Source organism: Saccopteryx bilineata, chromosome 10 (assembly GCF_036850765.1).
Source record: "Saccopteryx bilineata isolate mSacBil1 chromosome 10, mSacBil1_pri_phased_curated, whole genome shotgun sequence".
NCBI lineage: Eukaryota > Metazoa > Chordata > Mammalia > Chiroptera > Emballonuridae > Saccopteryx > Saccopteryx bilineata.
In genome coordinates, this window is record NC_089499.1 from 34,372,808 (window position 1) to 34,389,862 (window position 17,055).

Sequence of the window (17,055 nt, forward strand, 5' to 3'; positions counted from 1 at the left end):
CATCTTTGCTCCAGTGGAGCCTTGGCTGCGGGAGGGGAGGATAGAGACAGAGAGGAAGGGGGGTGGAGAAGCAAATGGACGCTTCTCCTGTGTGCCCTGGCCGGGAATCGAACCCGGGTCCCCCGCACGCCAGGCCAACGCTCTACCGCTGAGCCAACCGGCCAGGGCTGGATCTTCTTGATGAGAAAGTTTTCTTGGTGATTCCACCTGGGGGAGAGGTCTGACGGTGGTGGGAGGACTTTGTTTTGGGGACAGGCTGGTTCCTGTTTCAGACAATGTCCCTCATCATCCCTGTGGCCTGGGGTCACTTCCTGTCAACCTCAGTTTTCTTATCTGCAAAATAGGACCAAAAGCCTACTTTTGACAGTTCCTGGTGGGAATTCAATGACTAACCATACCACATCAGAAACCTTCAGGAAATGTACCTGCCATTTTGATAAAGTGTCATGTGTAAGTCCCATTGTTAACTCACAATTATTCCTTCCTTCATTATCTTGGGAAGACATGTGAGTATTGTGAGATTTTATTCCAACTAGGGTGTAATCTATACAGGTTAGCCAAACTGAACAAGAAGTCCAAAGGTAAAATCCACAAACCAGTAGTATCTATACTAGATACATGTCATGCTTTAATTAGCCACTCGGTGGGGATACTTTGATTTAAATACTCTACACCAGGGGTAGTCAACCTTTTTATACCTACCACCCACTTTTGTATCTCTGTTAGTAGTAAAATTTTCTAACCGCCCACCGATTCCACAGTAATGGTGATTTATAAAGTAGGGAAGTAACTTTACTTTATAAAATGTATAAAGCAGAGTTATAGCAAGTTAAAGCATATAATAATAATTACTTACCAAGTACTTTATGTCAGATTTTTTCTAAGTTTGGCAGAATAAATATTTATAAAACAACTTACTGTAGTTAAATCTATCTTTTTATTTATACTTTGGTTGCTCTACTACCGCCCACTATGAAAGCTGGAATGCCCACTAGTGGGCGGTAGGAACCAGGTTGACTACCACTGCTCTACACCATAATTGCAAGTTTGACAATGGTGATGAAGCCATGTTATTAGCATTTTGTCCTGTAGTTCTTTATTACCCACATAGAGATGTGACTGATGACCAGTGGAAGTACTGTTGCATTCCAAAGGGAGAATAACTCTCCAGTTGGTGGGTACCCATCCTGCCTCCCTGGAGCAAACATGCTGAGGTTGAAGCAAAAATGTGTTGATGCTGTGTAATGACTGTCAGACATCTGTTTATTTATTTGACAGGGTAGAAGAGGCTGGCCAGGCCCCCCTGGAACACCAGGATCCAGAAGAGAGACAGTAAGAGCCTTTCTAGACAAGGAGACCCACTGCTCCGGTAGCCTAAACTGTGATCAAGATGGCTGATTGTGGCGAGGGGAGGGATGGTTCTGCTGGCTCAGTACCTGGGGGAAGCTGACCTGGGACATCTCTGAGAACACAGCTAGGAAAGGATTTGGAAAAGCCCCTCAAGCTCAGGCAGGAAAGTGCTGGCTGCAGGAACATTACCAAGGAAAGTGAGCTGGGCAAAGAGAACAAAGAAGCGGCCATCTAGAGGAAGAGTTGTCAGAGTTTGGCCTACTCACTAGGCTGACTGAGGTGGCCAGTGATGCCATTTCAAGTGCAAAGCTCCATTTCTCTGCCAAACTATAACTATGTACTTAGAAAAGCAAGTCCTGGTGTAAGTCCTCTCTCTGTTCTTCCATTTTTTTTCAACTTGTACATAATTTTTTTGAGGGAATATAATGGCAGGTTCTCTGAACTTCTGCCCATAAAATACAATGCATAAAAATATGATATCTTAAACTAGTTTTTAATTGTGCTCAATTTAAAAACATTATTTTTACTGAGATATTATATTGTATTAATTCCGGGTGTTCAACATAATATCATAATTGGATATGTGTCTATTTTGCAAGGTGATCACTACGATAAATCTAGTTAACATCTATCACCATGCATAGTTAGATTTTTTTTCTTGTGATGAAAACTTTTAAGATTTACTCTTCTTAGCAACTTTCCAATATATAATACAGTATTGTTAACTATAGTCACCACGCTGCCCATTACATCCCATGACTGATTTCTTTTATAACTGGGAAATTGTACCTTTGACCACTTTCACCCATCTTGTTCTCCCTGTACCCACTGCCTGTGGCAACCACCAGTCTTTTCTCTGTATCTATGAATCTTTTTCAAGATACCACATATGAGTGAGATCATACAATGTTTGTCTTTGTCTGACTTATTTCAATTAGCATAATGCCCCCAAGGTCCATCCATGTTGTTGCAAATGGCTAGATTTCATTCTTTCTTAATAGCTGAGTACTATTTATTGTGTAAAGAAATCCACTATGCATATATGCACCATATTTTTTTTAATCCATTCATCAGTGGACACTTAGGTGGCTTCCATGTCTTGGCTGTTGTAAATAGTGCTGCAGTGAACTTGGCGGTATCTTTCTGAGTTAGTGTTTTCATTTTCATTTGATAAACACCCAGAAGTGGAATTGCCAGATCATATGGTAGTTCTATTTTTAATTTTTTAGGACCCCCTGTACTGTTGAAAACATATATTTTTAGGGACATAAACATATATACCTGAGAATGAAATTAGGTTACTTGTGGAACAAACCTTCTGGGATCTTTTTGTTTGTTTGTTTAGTGAGTACTTTAAACAAAAGATTCTGTGCTTGACTTCTTGGAAAAACATAGATTGTAAAAAAAAAAAATCTTTATCCAATCAAAAGAAATAACTTTGAAAAAATAGACTTAAATACCAGCATTGGATTCTTATGTTGCACCATTTTTGTTCTTTCTTTAGTTTTCTAGCCTCTAACTTCCTTCATCTCCCCGCTCCCAAAATATAGAATGTTTTAAATTTGAGCACAAATAAGAACTAGTTTAATATATTGCATTTATTATGCATTATATTTTCTGAGCTAAAGTTCATAGAAATAGCTATTATACTCCATCAAAAAATATTTTTCTATCTTGGAATACACTCCTTTCTTTGCAAGGCAGAGAAATAGAATAAAAAGAGATTATGTTTAAATTGTGCAGAATTTGATTGCTAGGAAAGCACTTCTGCTATTTTAATGCATCTAAAGATTTTTTAAAAAAAAATACATTTGCTATTCATTTCACCTTCTAAAAGGGTGTAACCAGCTTACATACCCCGAGAACATATTTTGAACATATGGAACACCACCCAAGAAATCCTGGCATGAGAGGTATACTTTTATTATTTTACAGAGGCAATAGTCTCCCTAGAGGCTAATACAGTATCACCACGTGTTATTTAAACAGCACAACTCCTGAAAAATATGGTGCCTTCCTGGGTTTTAGATTCAGCAGGGTCATTCATGAGTAAAAGTAGGACTTCCAGCTGAAGATGGCAAAGTCAAGGCATTTTTTTGAATACTATTCCCCTTTTGTGCAAATCACCAAAATAACAATTGAAATTTAGAATAGTTTAACACAGGATGGCCACAACTTTAAGTTACACAGGACAACTATGGACTGGTTATTTTAAAACCTGGATCCTAATGAGGGAGGCTTTGGAGAGCTGACACATATCATCCCAGACCTCAAGCAGGGATCAGATTTTTCAAAAAGGAGCTGCCATATTCCTGAAAAAGCTGGTCAACAAAATGTAGGGGTGCTATAAATTTTGAGAGGACCAGGGAAGATGCTGATAGAAACATAGTTCAGCAGAGGGGACAGAAGTGAGAAACTGAAGCCTGTTCTATTTTTATATACACAGTTTAGCAGTGTAGGCTATGAAGGCTGGAAAGACAGGAAGAGAAACAATGACTTACAGCAGAGGTCCCCAAACTTTTTACACAGGGGGCCAGTTCACTGTCCCTCAGACCATTGGAGGGCCAGACTATAAAAAAAACTATGAACAAATCCCTATGCACACTGCACATATCTTATTTTAAAGTAAAAAAACAAAACGGGAACAAATACAATATTTAAAATAAAGAACAAGTAAATTTAAATCAACAAACTGACCAGTATTTCAGTGGGAACTATGCTCCTCTCACTGACCACCAATGAAAGAGGTGCCCCTTCCGGAAGTGCAGCGGGGGGCTGGATAAATGGCCTCAGGGGCCGCATGTGGCCCGCAGGCCGTAGTTTGGGGACCCCTGACTTACAGGGTTTTGTGTGATTCCATGCATCTCATAAATGCCAACATTTGAAGGAAGAGGAAGCCATAAGGTAAAATTATTTCTGATGAGAAAGTGTTTGAGACAACATTCCTATATCAAAGCTATTGACCCAAGTCTAGCTATATACTGCACTGACAGTTATTCAGTAAATAGATGGCCCATTTCAAAGGTGATTAATAATGAAAAATATTAATAATCAAACTAGATAGAAGGTGACGGAGGACAATCTGACTTTGGGTGATGGGTATGCAACAGAAATGAATGACAAGATAACCTGGACATGTTTTCTTATAACCTGGAATATATGTACACTGATTTATTGATGTCACCCCATTAAAATAAAAATTCATTTATGAAAAAAAATTAATAATCTTCATTATTAATCAGATAACTACTAATCAGGACCTATGCATAGAAATTGCAAGAAAACTACATGAGCACAGAGTAGATAAACCCTCATTAGAAGAGGAACTACTTATTGAAAAGGTAAAATAACTATGGCAAGTAGTTCTCCAAAGTCTCAAAAAAATTAAGACAACATGGCTGCTCTTAAAAGAGTTAAAGAACTGATAAGACAATAGAAAGTGAATTTAAAACAAGCTGGTAGTGCTTGCAGAGCAATGGGAAGGGGAAAAAATGCAGAATGTAAGTTATATTAGAGAAAAAAAAATTAGAATTCATATAACTGAAAAATATACAGAGGCATCTTGTAAACAAGAAGCCACAAAAGCAGTAATGGAGATAGACTATCAACAGTGAAGAGCCAACAAATGTAGAATTTGCATTACTAAATTACACAAATCAAATGCAGTATAAAATAATTCAGAAATGTAATAAAATATAACATCTTGAAGCAAAAGCTCAAATATGCAGATAGAAAAGACATCGTCTGACTTAGAAAAAAAATACAAATATATCACCACTGAGTCACATCCTATTGAAATTACCAAACTTATCATGTAAAGAAAGAATTATGAGAATTTCCAGGTAGAAAAATATAGAAAACTCAGTCTGCCTTCAGCTTTCTTCCCAACACTCCAGGGACAAAAGGTAATAACATTAGAATGGCTACAGAGTTCTGAAATAAAGCGTTCCAAGATTTGTATTCTCACCCAACTTGTACTTCAAGCATGTAAGTACTCAATATGATTAAGCCTTCATAATCTCAGACAATATAGCCCTCATGTTCCTTTCTTTACAATTTTACAATAATAAATTTGAATCCCTTTAAGTGTAGCAATAAGACAAAACCATAGAAATTATGATTACACAACAAAGTGTAAATTTTAGACATCTGACAATCTAAAAATTATATGAAAATTAAAAAGTAGGAAAAGGTGTGGAGAAAGTGCCAATATACTATGTCTTCGTTGTTTATTGTAGAGAGTCAATGTTTAAGCATCATTTTAAGCTACAATACATATTACAAAGATACCTTAATGTCCTAATTTTTTTTCCATAATCATTCTTTCCTCTTTTAGGGATATATTTAATTTCTCATTGTCAAGAAATGTTACCACCTAACATTTCTGATTCATCTTGTTTCCTCTATTAAATTCAAATAAAATTCAGTGTAATATTTTAATTTCAAAACAGCATGGACAGCATGATCCCTTTTTAATCAAAAGTACCACTATTTAGAACTCCATCTGTAAACATGCATAAAAAGATGCAGGAATCATGATTACAAAATGTTAATGATAGTTATTTTTAGATGGAAGTTGTGCGGTGACTTGTAAATTTTTATTCTGCATATTTTCTCCATTTGAATATTTTTAAATTAACATGTATCATTTTCATAATAACAGTAAAGTCATTTTCCTTTCAGAAAGAAGGAAAATCTATCTCACTAAGTGAGGAATTCTAAAACGTAGGTAGAGATAATGAGCATCAAGAACTCCTCAGTGCAACAAGATTCTGCTGAGTTGATCAGAGATCGAAGGGTGGCCAGTGGTAGGGTGTGGCATACAGGGAAATTCCAGCAGTTGACCAAATCTGACCTTTATTCATTTGGTCAACATTTATTGAACACCTCTTCTGTACCAGTAACTCTACTAACTACTAGAGCTACCAACTCAAATAAAACATATCATTTGCTCTCAAGGAACTTAGAATTATGCTGTAGAACCCTGTGTTTCAACCTACTATTGACATTTGGGCTGAATAATTTTTTTGTTGTGGTACGCTGTCTTGTGCATTGTAGGACGTTGAGTATCGTCCCTGATCTACACCCACTTGGTGCCAGTAGCACCCCTGACATGTGACAACAGAAAAATATCTCCAGATATTGCCAGATGTTTTCAAGGAAAGAGGGGGAAACATCTTCTGTGGTTAAGAACCACTGTTACAGAGGGGGACAGAGCTGTAGGGATAACGAGCAATGTGCCAGGAGTCTGTAATGGATCGAGTGGTTGGGAGGAGGGAGACTCGAGGCCAGAAAGCTGCAGCGCTGAGTGTGGGGTGGGGATGGGAATGGGAGGTTGGCTCTTTCTGATCCAAACTCTACCAAAAATAAGAATAGATCCTTGTGCCATGGCTAGTGAGAAGAAACTAGCCTCACACTAAAGAATGGTCTTCAGTCCTATTAAATCCTGAGGGTTTGTTAGTTATACTTTGCCCCTCTCCTCTCTCTTGGCACTGTTTTAGGGATAGCTTGAAGTGCTCTAGGACAATCATTTATCACTGTGAATGAGTTTGTGGTTAAGATTCTATATGATTGGTGTTGGGCGGATAAAATGTATTACGCTCACTTTGTTAAAGATGGTACTGCCCACGTGGAGGCCGTTGCCCAGGTGATATTAATGTGTCTTGGGGGCAGGCTGTGGGCAGGCAGAATCCTTGTAGCCTGGGGCTTGGTTTTGGGATTAAGCCTTTCCCACCCTTTTTGATGTGGGGCCATACAATCCAATCATGCCTCAGAGAAGTGACTTTGTATTAGAGACTTCCCTATTTTGGATATTGGATTAAAGGTTTGGATTTCTACACTATAAAATAGAGGCAGAACGGGAGCTTGCTCTCTTGGTTCCTGAGATTATGAGTAGAGGAGAGAGCAGAAGGGAGAGCAGAAAGAAGCCATGTGGCCAGGAGAAGCAGCCAAGATGGCGGAGTGTTAAGTGAGAAGCCAGTTTGGGCAGAGTTTGTGCAGGAAGAAGGAAGGAGATGGGGAACAGAGGTGAATAAGTCTGGTGAGCTAGGAACCTTTGATTCTAGGAAACTCGGATAAGTCAGTAGCTTTGTGAGCACTGAATGTGAGTGGGTTTTGGAGCCCAGTGTGTGTTTTTACTTGCCTGCTGGGTGCAAGCTAGAATTAAAAATGACAGCCCATCAGTTTTTGGCTCCGTTGTTTCTCTACCGACTGTCCGAATCCAACGCGAACTTGCATGGGCCGGGTGTATGGTGGCCCTGGCCACTGGCTTTACAATTGGGATACTTCACCATTAAGATTACCTTTCTTTATTTTCTTGGGGATTCTGTGTCCCAAATTAGTCCATACCTCTCTGGGAAAGTGGGTCATGGTAACCCACCAGAAAGCCAGGCTATGAGGGACCAAGAGACTGAGGACTCTTCTGGGTCTTCTTATGCTCAGATCTTCTTCAGGGAGTTTTTTTCTTGCTGTGCCCATTCACACACCCTTTCACAGATGAGTAAGGCTGTCTGGATGTGTTACCAGACAACTGTAAACCTTTAGGTAAACCATCTAAAACATTTGACGGTTTGAGGCAAAACTGTAAAAGTCATCTCCCCTATTTCCTTGTTTGCTTTTCTTTCTCTCTCACCTACCCAGGGCATTTAAAACCATGACTTTCAAGTTTCAGTCCCCAGATGCTGTTGATGATAGTGCCAGCTGATTACTTCTGGAGATATTTCCGTTATCTGTGTGAATGGTAGATTAAGATCTGTCTCCTCCTCTAGGCTTATAAACTTCTATGGAGGGACAGGGGTCAGGTTGTCCTCACCACTGCATAGATAAGTACCTCATAGGAAGCAGGAGCTCAACAAATAATGTCTTAAGATAAGATTTTTAATGAAACTCTTTGAAGTCAAACCTTCAAGACAGAACCAGTGTTTATTAATGATGTTCCAAACACTGACAGAGGACCAGCTTTTGGACGTGGAGACCTGTTTCATGCCCTTTATCATACTGGAAACTCTTTATTTTGCCTCAATATGAAGTTCCAATTTATTGTTTCCACCACAACCAAGTGTATCCACCTAAACCCCAGTCTAGCTATCTATATTTTCTGCTGCAGGAACCCCAGTGGTTTCTGCTCAGTGAAGTATGAACCCTTCCTTTATAACTTTTAGCCTTAGTAATCCTGCTTCTTACCTTTCTTCTCATGTCTTTGACCCAAAATTTCCACCGTCAAACACACTTCCTATTTTCCTGCTTTTATTACCCAGGCATGGCCAACATATGGTCCGTGGGCCAGATCTGGCCGACAGAATGAGTTGATGCTGTCTGCAATTAATTTTTTTTTTTTTTGTATTTTTCTGAAGCTGGAAACGGGGAGAGACAGTCAGACAGACTCCCGCATGCGCCCGACCGGGATCCACCCGGCACGCCCACCAGGGGTGAAGCTCTGCCCACCAGGGGGCGATGCTTCGCCCCTCCAGGGCGTCGCTCTGCTGCAACCAGAGCCACTCTAGCACCTGGGGCAGAGGCCAAGGAGCCATCCCCAGCGCCCGGGCCATCTTTGCTCCAATGGAGCCTTGGCTGCAGGAGGGGAAGAGAGAGACAGAGAGGAAGGAGGGGGGGTGGAGAAGCAAATGGGCGCTTCTCCTGTGTACCCTGGCCGGGAATCGAACCCGGGTCCCCCGCACGCCAGACCGACGCTCTACCACTGAGCCAACCAGCCAGGGCCTGCAATTAAATTTTTAATATTCTCCACACGACGCACTGTGGAAATAAGTGGTACTTTTAAATCGTTATACGTAAACTATGATATCTAACCATTATACAACAATGAAAGTTAAAATGTCAGCTACTCAGAAGCAGAAGCGTCTTTGATTATTGGAAATCGAGAGATTTAAGAAGATAGTGAAACACGGAAAAGAATTCCGCATGTGACTAATCTAGGGTTAACTTCCAATAATTGGTCGAATGGATTTGCGATACCTCTTTATTTTTTTTTTATATAATTTTATTTTTTTAATGGGGTGACATCAATCAGGATACATATATTCAAAGATAACAAGTCCAGGGTATCTTGTCGTTCAATCATGTTGCATACCCATCACCCAAAGTCAGATTGTCCTCCGTCACCCTCTATCTTGTTCTCTCTGTGCCCCTCCCCCTCCCCCTTTCCCTCTCCCATTCCCCCCTCCCCCCCCCCCGTAACCACCACACTCTTATCAATGTCTCTCAGTTTCACTTTTATGTCCCACCTACGTATGGAATAATGCAGTTCCTGGTTTTTTCTGATTTACTTATTTCGCTTTGTATCATGTTATCAAAGATCCCACCATTTTGCTGTAAATGTTCCAATGTCATCATTTCTTATGGCTGAGTAGTATTCCATAGTGTATATGTGCCACATCTTCTTTATCCAGTCATCTATTGACGGGCTTTTTGGTTGTTTCCATGTCCTGGCCACTGTGAACAATGCTGCAATAAACATGGGGCTGCATGTGTCTTTACGTATCAATGTTTCTGAGTTTTGGGGGTATATACCCAGTAGAGGGATTGCTGGGTCATAAGGTAGTTCTATTTTCAGTTTTTTGAGGAACCACCATACTTTCTTCCATAATGGTTGTACTACTTTACATTCCCACCAACAGTGGATGAGGGTTCCTTTTTCTCCACAGCCTCTCCAACATTTGCTATTACCTGTCTTGCTAATAATAGCTAATCGAACAGGTGTGAGGTGGTATCTCATTGCAGTTTTGATTTGCATTTCTCTAATAGCTAAAGAAGATGAGCATCTTTTCATATATCTGTTGGCCATTTGTATTTCTTCCTGGGAGAAGTGTCTGTTCATATCCTCTTCCCATTTTTTTATTGGATTGTTTGTTTGTTTGTTGTTGAGTTTTATGAGTTCTTTGTATATTTTGGTTATTAGGCCCTTATCTGAGCTGTTGTTTGAAAATATCATTTCCCATTTAGTTGGCTTTCTGTTTATTTTGTTATCAGTTTCTCTTGCTGAGCAAAAACTTCTTAGTCTGATGTAGTCCCATTCATTAATTTTTGCCTTCACTTCTCTTGCCTGTGGAGTCAAATTCATAAAATGCTCTTTAAAACCCAGGTCCATGAGTTGAGTACCTATGTCTTCTTCTATGTACTTAATTGTTTCAGGTCTTATGTTTAGATCTTTGATCCATTTTGAGTTAATTTTTGTACAGGGGGAGAGACTGTAGTCCAGTTTCATTCTTTTGCATGTGGCTTTCCAGTTTTCCCAGCACCATTTATTGAAGAGGCTTTCTTTTCTCCATTGTGTGTTCTTGGCCCCTTTATCAAAAATTATTTCACTATATATATGTGGTTTTATTTCTGGACTTTCTATTCTGTTCCATTGGTCTGAGTGTCTATTTTTCTACCAATACCATGCTGTTTTGATTGTTGTGGCCCTATAATATAGTTTGAAGTCAGGTATTGTAATGCCCCCAGCTTCATTCTTTTTCTTTAGGATTGCTTTGGCTATTCAGGGTTTTTATAGTTCCATATAAATCTGATGATTTTTTGCTCTATTTCTTTAAAAAATGTCATTGGAAGTTTGATGGGAATTGCATTAAATTTGTATATTGCTTTGGGTAATATAGCCATCTTGATTATATTTATTCTTCCTAGCCAAGAACAAGGTATATTCTTCCACTCATTATATCTTTTTCGATTTCCCTTAAAAGTGGTTTATAGTTTTCATTATATAAGTCCTTTACATTCTTTGTTATGTTTATTCCTAAGTATTTTATTTTTTTTATTGCAATCGTGAAGGGGATTATTCTTTTGAGTTCATTCTCAATTTTTTCATTGTTGGCATATAGAAAGGCTATTGACTTCTGTATGTTAATTTTGTATCCTGCGACCTTACTATATTGGCTTATTGTTTCTAGTAGTCTTTTTGTGGATTCTTTGGGGTTTTCGATGTATAGGATCATATCATCTGCAAAAAGTGATACCTTCACTTCGTCTTTTCCGATATGGATGCCTTTTATTTCTTTGTCTTGTCTGACTGCTCTGGCTAGAACCTCTAGTACCACATTAAATAAGAGTGGAGAGAGTGGACAACCCTGTCTTGTTCCTGATTTAAGGGGGAAAGCCTTCAGTTTAGTGCCATTTAATATGATGTTAGCTGATGGTTTATCATATATGCCCTTTATCATGTTGAGATATTTTCCTTCTATACCCATTTTGTTGAGAGTCTTAAACATAAAATTGTGTTGTATTTTATCGAAAGCCTTTTCTGCGTCTATTGATAAGATCATGTGGTTTTTGTTCTTTGTTTTGTTGATATGGTGTATTACGTTAACCGTTTTACGTATGTTGAACCATCCTTGAGATTCTGGGATGAATCCCACTTGATCATGATGTATTATTTTTTTAATATGTTGTTGTATTCGATTTGCTAGTATTTTGTTTAGTATTTTAGCATCTGTATTCATTAGAGATATTGGTCTGTAGTTTTCTTTTTTTGTGCCATCCTTGCCTGGTTTTGGGATGAGGGTTATGTTGGCCTCATAAAATGTGTTTGGAAGTATTGCTTCTTCTTCAATTTTTTGGAAGACTTTGAGTAGAATAGGAACCAAGACTTCTTTGAATGTTTGATAAAATTCGCTGGTATAGCCGTCAGGGCCTGGACTTTTATTTTTGGGGAGGTTTTTAATGGTTTTTTCTATTTCTTCTCTACTGATAGGTCTGTTTAGGCTTTCTGCTTCTTCTTGACTCAGTCTAGGAAGGTTGTATTGTTCTAGGAATTTATCCATTTCTTCTAGGTTGTTGAATTTAGTGGCATAAAGTTTTTCATAGTATTCTACAATAATTCTTTGTATACCTACGGTGTCCGTGGTGATTTCCCCTCTTTCATTTTGGATTTTGTTTATATGAGTTCTTTCTCTTTTTTCCTTGGTAAGTCTTGCCAAGGGTTTGTCAATTTTGTTGATCTTTTCAAAGAACCAGCTCCTTGTTTTATTAATTTCTTCTATAGTTTTTCTGTTCTCTAAATCATTTATTTCTGCTCTGATTTTTATTATCTCCTTTCTTCGGCTAGTTTTGGGTTGTCTTTGTTCTTCTTTTTCTAGTTCCTTAAGGTGGGAAGTTAAGTGGTTCACTTGGGCTCTCTCTTGTTTGTTCATATATGCCTGAAGTGATATGAACTTCCCTCTTATCACTGCTTTTGCTGCATCCCATAGATTCTGATATGTCGTATTGTCATTTTCATTAGTCTGTATATATCTTTTGATCTCTGCACTTATTTCTTCTTTGACCCATTCATTTTTTAAAAGTATGTTGTTTAGTTTCCACATTTTTGTGGGATTTTTTTCCTCTTTTTTGCAGTTGAATTCTAGTTTCAAGGCTTTATGATCAGAAAATATGCTTGGTACAACTTCAATTTTTCTGAATTTGCTGATGTTGTTTTTGTGGCCCAACATATGGTCAATTCTTGAGAATGATCCATGTACACTGGAGAAAAATGTATACTCAGTCACTTTGGGATGAAATGTCCTGTAGATGTCTATCATATCCAGGTGCTCTAGTGTTTTGTTTAAGGCCACTATGTCTTTGTTGATTCTCTGTTTGGATGACTGATCTAGAGCCGTCAGCGGTGTATTGAGGTCTCCAAGTATGATTGTATTTTTGTCAGTTTTTGTTTTAAGATCAATAAGTAGCTGTCTTATATATTTTGGTGCTCCTTGGTTTGGTGCATATATATTAAGAATTGTTATGTCTTCTTGATTCAGTGTCCCCTTAGCCATTATGAAATGGCCATTTTTGTCTCTGAGTACTTTTCCTGTCTTGTAGTCAGCATTATCCGATATGAGTATTGCTACACCTGCTTTTTTTTTTGGATGTTATTTGCTTGGAGTATTGTTTTCCAGCCTTTCACTTTGAATTTCTTTTTATCCTTGTTACTTAGATGAGTTTCCTGTAGGCAGCATACAGTTGGATTTTCTTTTTTAATCCATTCTGCTACTCTGTGCCTTTTTATTGGTGAGTTTAATCCATTTACATTTAGTGTAATTATTGATACTTGTGAGTTCCCTATTGCCATTTTATATCTTGCTTTCTGTTAGTTTTGTGTCTTGTTTGATCCTTCTCTTTCATTTTTCTATCTTTTGTTTTTATTTGGTTGTATTCCATACATCTTTCCTCTGTTGCTATCTTTTTTATCTCATGTGCTTCTGTGGTGGTTTTTTCAATGGTGGTTACCTTTGAGTAATGAAAAGGGTCCCTACCCTGTTCATTGTAGCGAACTATTTTGTGAGTACTTTTGCACTCCATCATCCTTTGCTACTGTTAATCTCCATCTTCTCCCCCTCTTTCTTTTTGTTGTTGTCACAGTTTAAATTTGGTTTTATTGTGTTCTTCTTGGAGCTTTTACTTGTGGCTCTGTTTTTCTTTGTTCTTTGTATCTGATTGGAGAACCCCCTTTAGTAATTCCTGGAGTGGGGGTTTTCTGATGATAAATTCCCTCATCTTTTCTGTATCTGTGAATGTTTTTATTTCTCCTTCATATTTGAAGGATAGCTTTGATGGGTATAGTATTCGTGGCTGAAAGTTCCTCTCTTTCATGACTTTAAATATTGGGGTCCACTCTCTTCTAGCTTGTAGAGTTTCTGCTGAGAAATCTGATGATAATCTAATAGTCCTTCCTTTATATGTTGTATTCTTCTTTTCCCTGGCTGCCTTGAGAATTTTTTCTTTGCTGTTGGTGTCAATTTCATTATGATATGCCTTGGAGTAGGTTTGTTGGGGTTAAGAAAACTCGGTGTTCTGTTTGCTTCTTGAATTTGGGGCTTTAGTTCTTTCCACAGGCTTGGGAAGTTCTCATCTATTATTTGTTTGAGTATGTTCTCCATTCCATTTTCTCTCTCTTCTCCCTCTGATATACCTATTATTCTTATGTTATTCTTTTTGATGGAGTCAGATAATTCTTGTAGGGCTATCTCATTTTTTTTAATTTTTGAGTCTCTTTCTTCTTCTCTCTGTTGTGCCTCAAGTTGCTTGTCTTCTATTTCACTAATCCTCTCTTCTATCTGACCTGTTCTATTAGCTAAGCTTGTTACTTCATTTTTCAGCTCGTGAATTGAGTTTTTCATCTCTGTTTGATTTGTTTTTATAGTTTCAATTTCTTTGGACATATATTCTTTGTGTTCATTGAGTTGTTTTCTGAGCTCCCTAAATTGCCTTTCTGTGTTTTCTTGTATATCTCGGAGGATTTTTAGGATTTCTATCTTGAATTCTCTGTCATTTAGCTCCAAGGTTTCCAATATATTAAATTTTTTCTCCATAGATTTTTCCTCATCTAGCTGTGTTACCTCTCTTTCTTTTGTATCCATGATATTCGATTTTCTCTTCCTTAATGGCATCTGAGGGTGGTTTTGTTGATAGTATTAATGAGATTTAATAAAGAATAAAAAGTTTAAAAAAAAATAAAAAATAAAAAAGAGTTGTTTTTTAAAAAAAAATTAATAATGAAATAAAAATAAAATAAAATAATAATTTTTTAAAAAAGGAAATTATTCCCCTCCTCCTTTTTTCCTCTCCTCTCCCCTTTTTCTTGAGAAAATCTTGTGGTGAACTGTGAATTATAACAAACAATGCCTGTGATGGAGGGCCTGAATTGGGGAAAAGTAATAAAGGGGCAAAAAAAAAAAAAGGGAGGGGTATGGACCCACAAAAAGCAAATAAGGAGAAAATTTGGGTCAAGAATAAAATGATTTACTTTTAAGTGTTGGTTGTCTAAGAGTTATGATGAGAGGAATAAGAGGAAAACAGAAAAATGGGGGGACAAATTTAAAAAAATACTATTGTATTTAGTGGAACAAGAACTAGATAAAATGGAGAGCCAGGGATGGGAGCACTGCTAGTGAGTTAAAAAGGTGAAGTAAAAAACCCCCAAAATGCCACAAACATAAGTTTGAGTCCCAGATAAGATAATTTGTTTGTTATTGAGGTTTGAATGAGAGGAGATGTAAAGGAGAAAGGAAGAAACTAATATAGAGAGAGAAAAGAAAGAGAGAGAGAAAAAAAAAGAAGGAACCACTAAAAGAAGAAAAAAGAAAGGAGAGAGAGAGAGTTAAGGGTTTTGGAGTGCAACCCTCATAGAGAGAAAGGAAGAGGAGAAAAAAGATAATGGGAGATGTAACACTTATGGGTAGTGTAGTTCAAGGAGAGGAGAGAGTAAGACCAGCAGAGAGTTAATCGGCCAAATTGGAGGAGGAAAAAAAGTATCAAGAATGAAGATAAGAGAAACAAACGAACAAATATAATAAAATGGGATAGGTTATAAAGTCAGCAGATTATTCTTGATTTTGAGAGGTTATCTTCTTGCTTTTTCTTTTCTCTCCCTCTTCCTGGTCGGTGACTCTGTACCCCGGGTTCTGCCCCTTTGGCACACTCAGGTAGAGGTTTGCAGTTGATAAGTCTCTATGGCAATGTCATGTATTGTGCTTTAGTCTCTTTGGGAGTCGAGGCTCATTAGCATTTATAGGCTCCGACAGTGAGAGAGTCTGTGTTCCTGGAGCCTTTCTCCTAGTCTTTCCTTCCTCAATTAGTAGCCTGATAATCCAGCTATGGGGTTGCTGCTGCCTCTGCCTAGATAGTAAGAGGTTCAAAGAGCTGGCAACTCCCCACTCTATTCCCACTCAGCACAGGGCTCTGGGTAAGGCTCAGTCAGTCAGAGCTGCTAGCATAATCAGGCAGGCTTTCCGCCCACTCAAAGACCTCTGGCTCTGCCACTCTGTCCGATAACACAGGCGGGCGCCCACTTCCGGGGTGCTTGGAGGAAACTCTCATTCACTATCTGCACGCACAGACCAGGATATCCGGCCAGCAGTCTCACGCTCTGAGTGAAACCCCCAACCGCATGGAAAAGTTGCAGCGTTGGAATTCGCTCTCGCTCCATCCCCGTGTGCGGCTTTTGCAAGGCACTGGGGCGGCCCAAGATTCCACTTTTGCCCACACAAAGGCCCCTGACTCTGCCCCTCTGTGCGATAACACGGGCACGCACTGCCGAGGCACTCGAGGAATCGCTCACTTCCTATCTGCGCGCGCACACCAGGGTATGAGGCCGGCCGCGTTTCCCTCTGAGTGAAACCCTCACCAGCACGGAAAATTTCCACCGTTGGAATTAGTTCTTGCTCCCTCCCATGCGCGGCTTTCCCAAGGCGCTAGGGCTGCCCAGAGATTCTGCTTTCAGCCCACAGAAAGGCCTCTGACCCTGCCTCTCTGTGGGGTAACACGGACACCCACTTCCAGGGCTTAGGAAGAAATCTCTCGCCCACTAACTGCGCACCAACCAGGAGAACGGGTAAAATGGCTGCCCCGCTTGTCTTTCTTTGTTTGGGTTTGGCGCGAGTGTTAGCTTGTATTGCCCGGCTTGCCACAGGATCAGTTTTTCCTCGGCTAGGATCTCCGTGCCACAGCCTGGTTTGGCCTTTTATGCCGCAGCCTGGATGTATTCACCCCCTTTGCCCGCCTCAGTTTCTATATTCACAGTTACCAGAGAAAGCCGCCCTGTTTAGGTTAGTGAGGAAGGCGGAGCATTTCTTACTCCCTATTTCCTTCGGTGTTTGGTTATATATTTAGCCAATTTTTCACTCGACCATACCTTCGGGTGTATTGCGAAGCATCTGGAGGCTCCAAGTATAGGTTTTTCTGTTTCTGGTTGAAGATCTTGTTGAGTTTTGGGGGAGA

General features: G+C 39.1%; 1 protein-coding gene across 1 annotated transcript in view; it reads left to right on the forward strand.

Annotated features, from left to right (window-relative positions):
* Window positions 1–17,055, forward strand: part of COL6A6 (collagen type VI alpha 6 chain) — a 127,892-nt gene that overhangs the window by 41,582 nt on the left and 69,255 nt on the right. Inside the window, exon 20 of the mRNA XM_066244667.1 lies at window positions 1,279–1,332. Within this exon, the coding sequence (XP_066100764.1) occupies window positions 1,279–1,332 (54 nt within the window). The remainder of the gene's footprint in view (window positions 1–1,278; window positions 1,333–17,055) is intronic.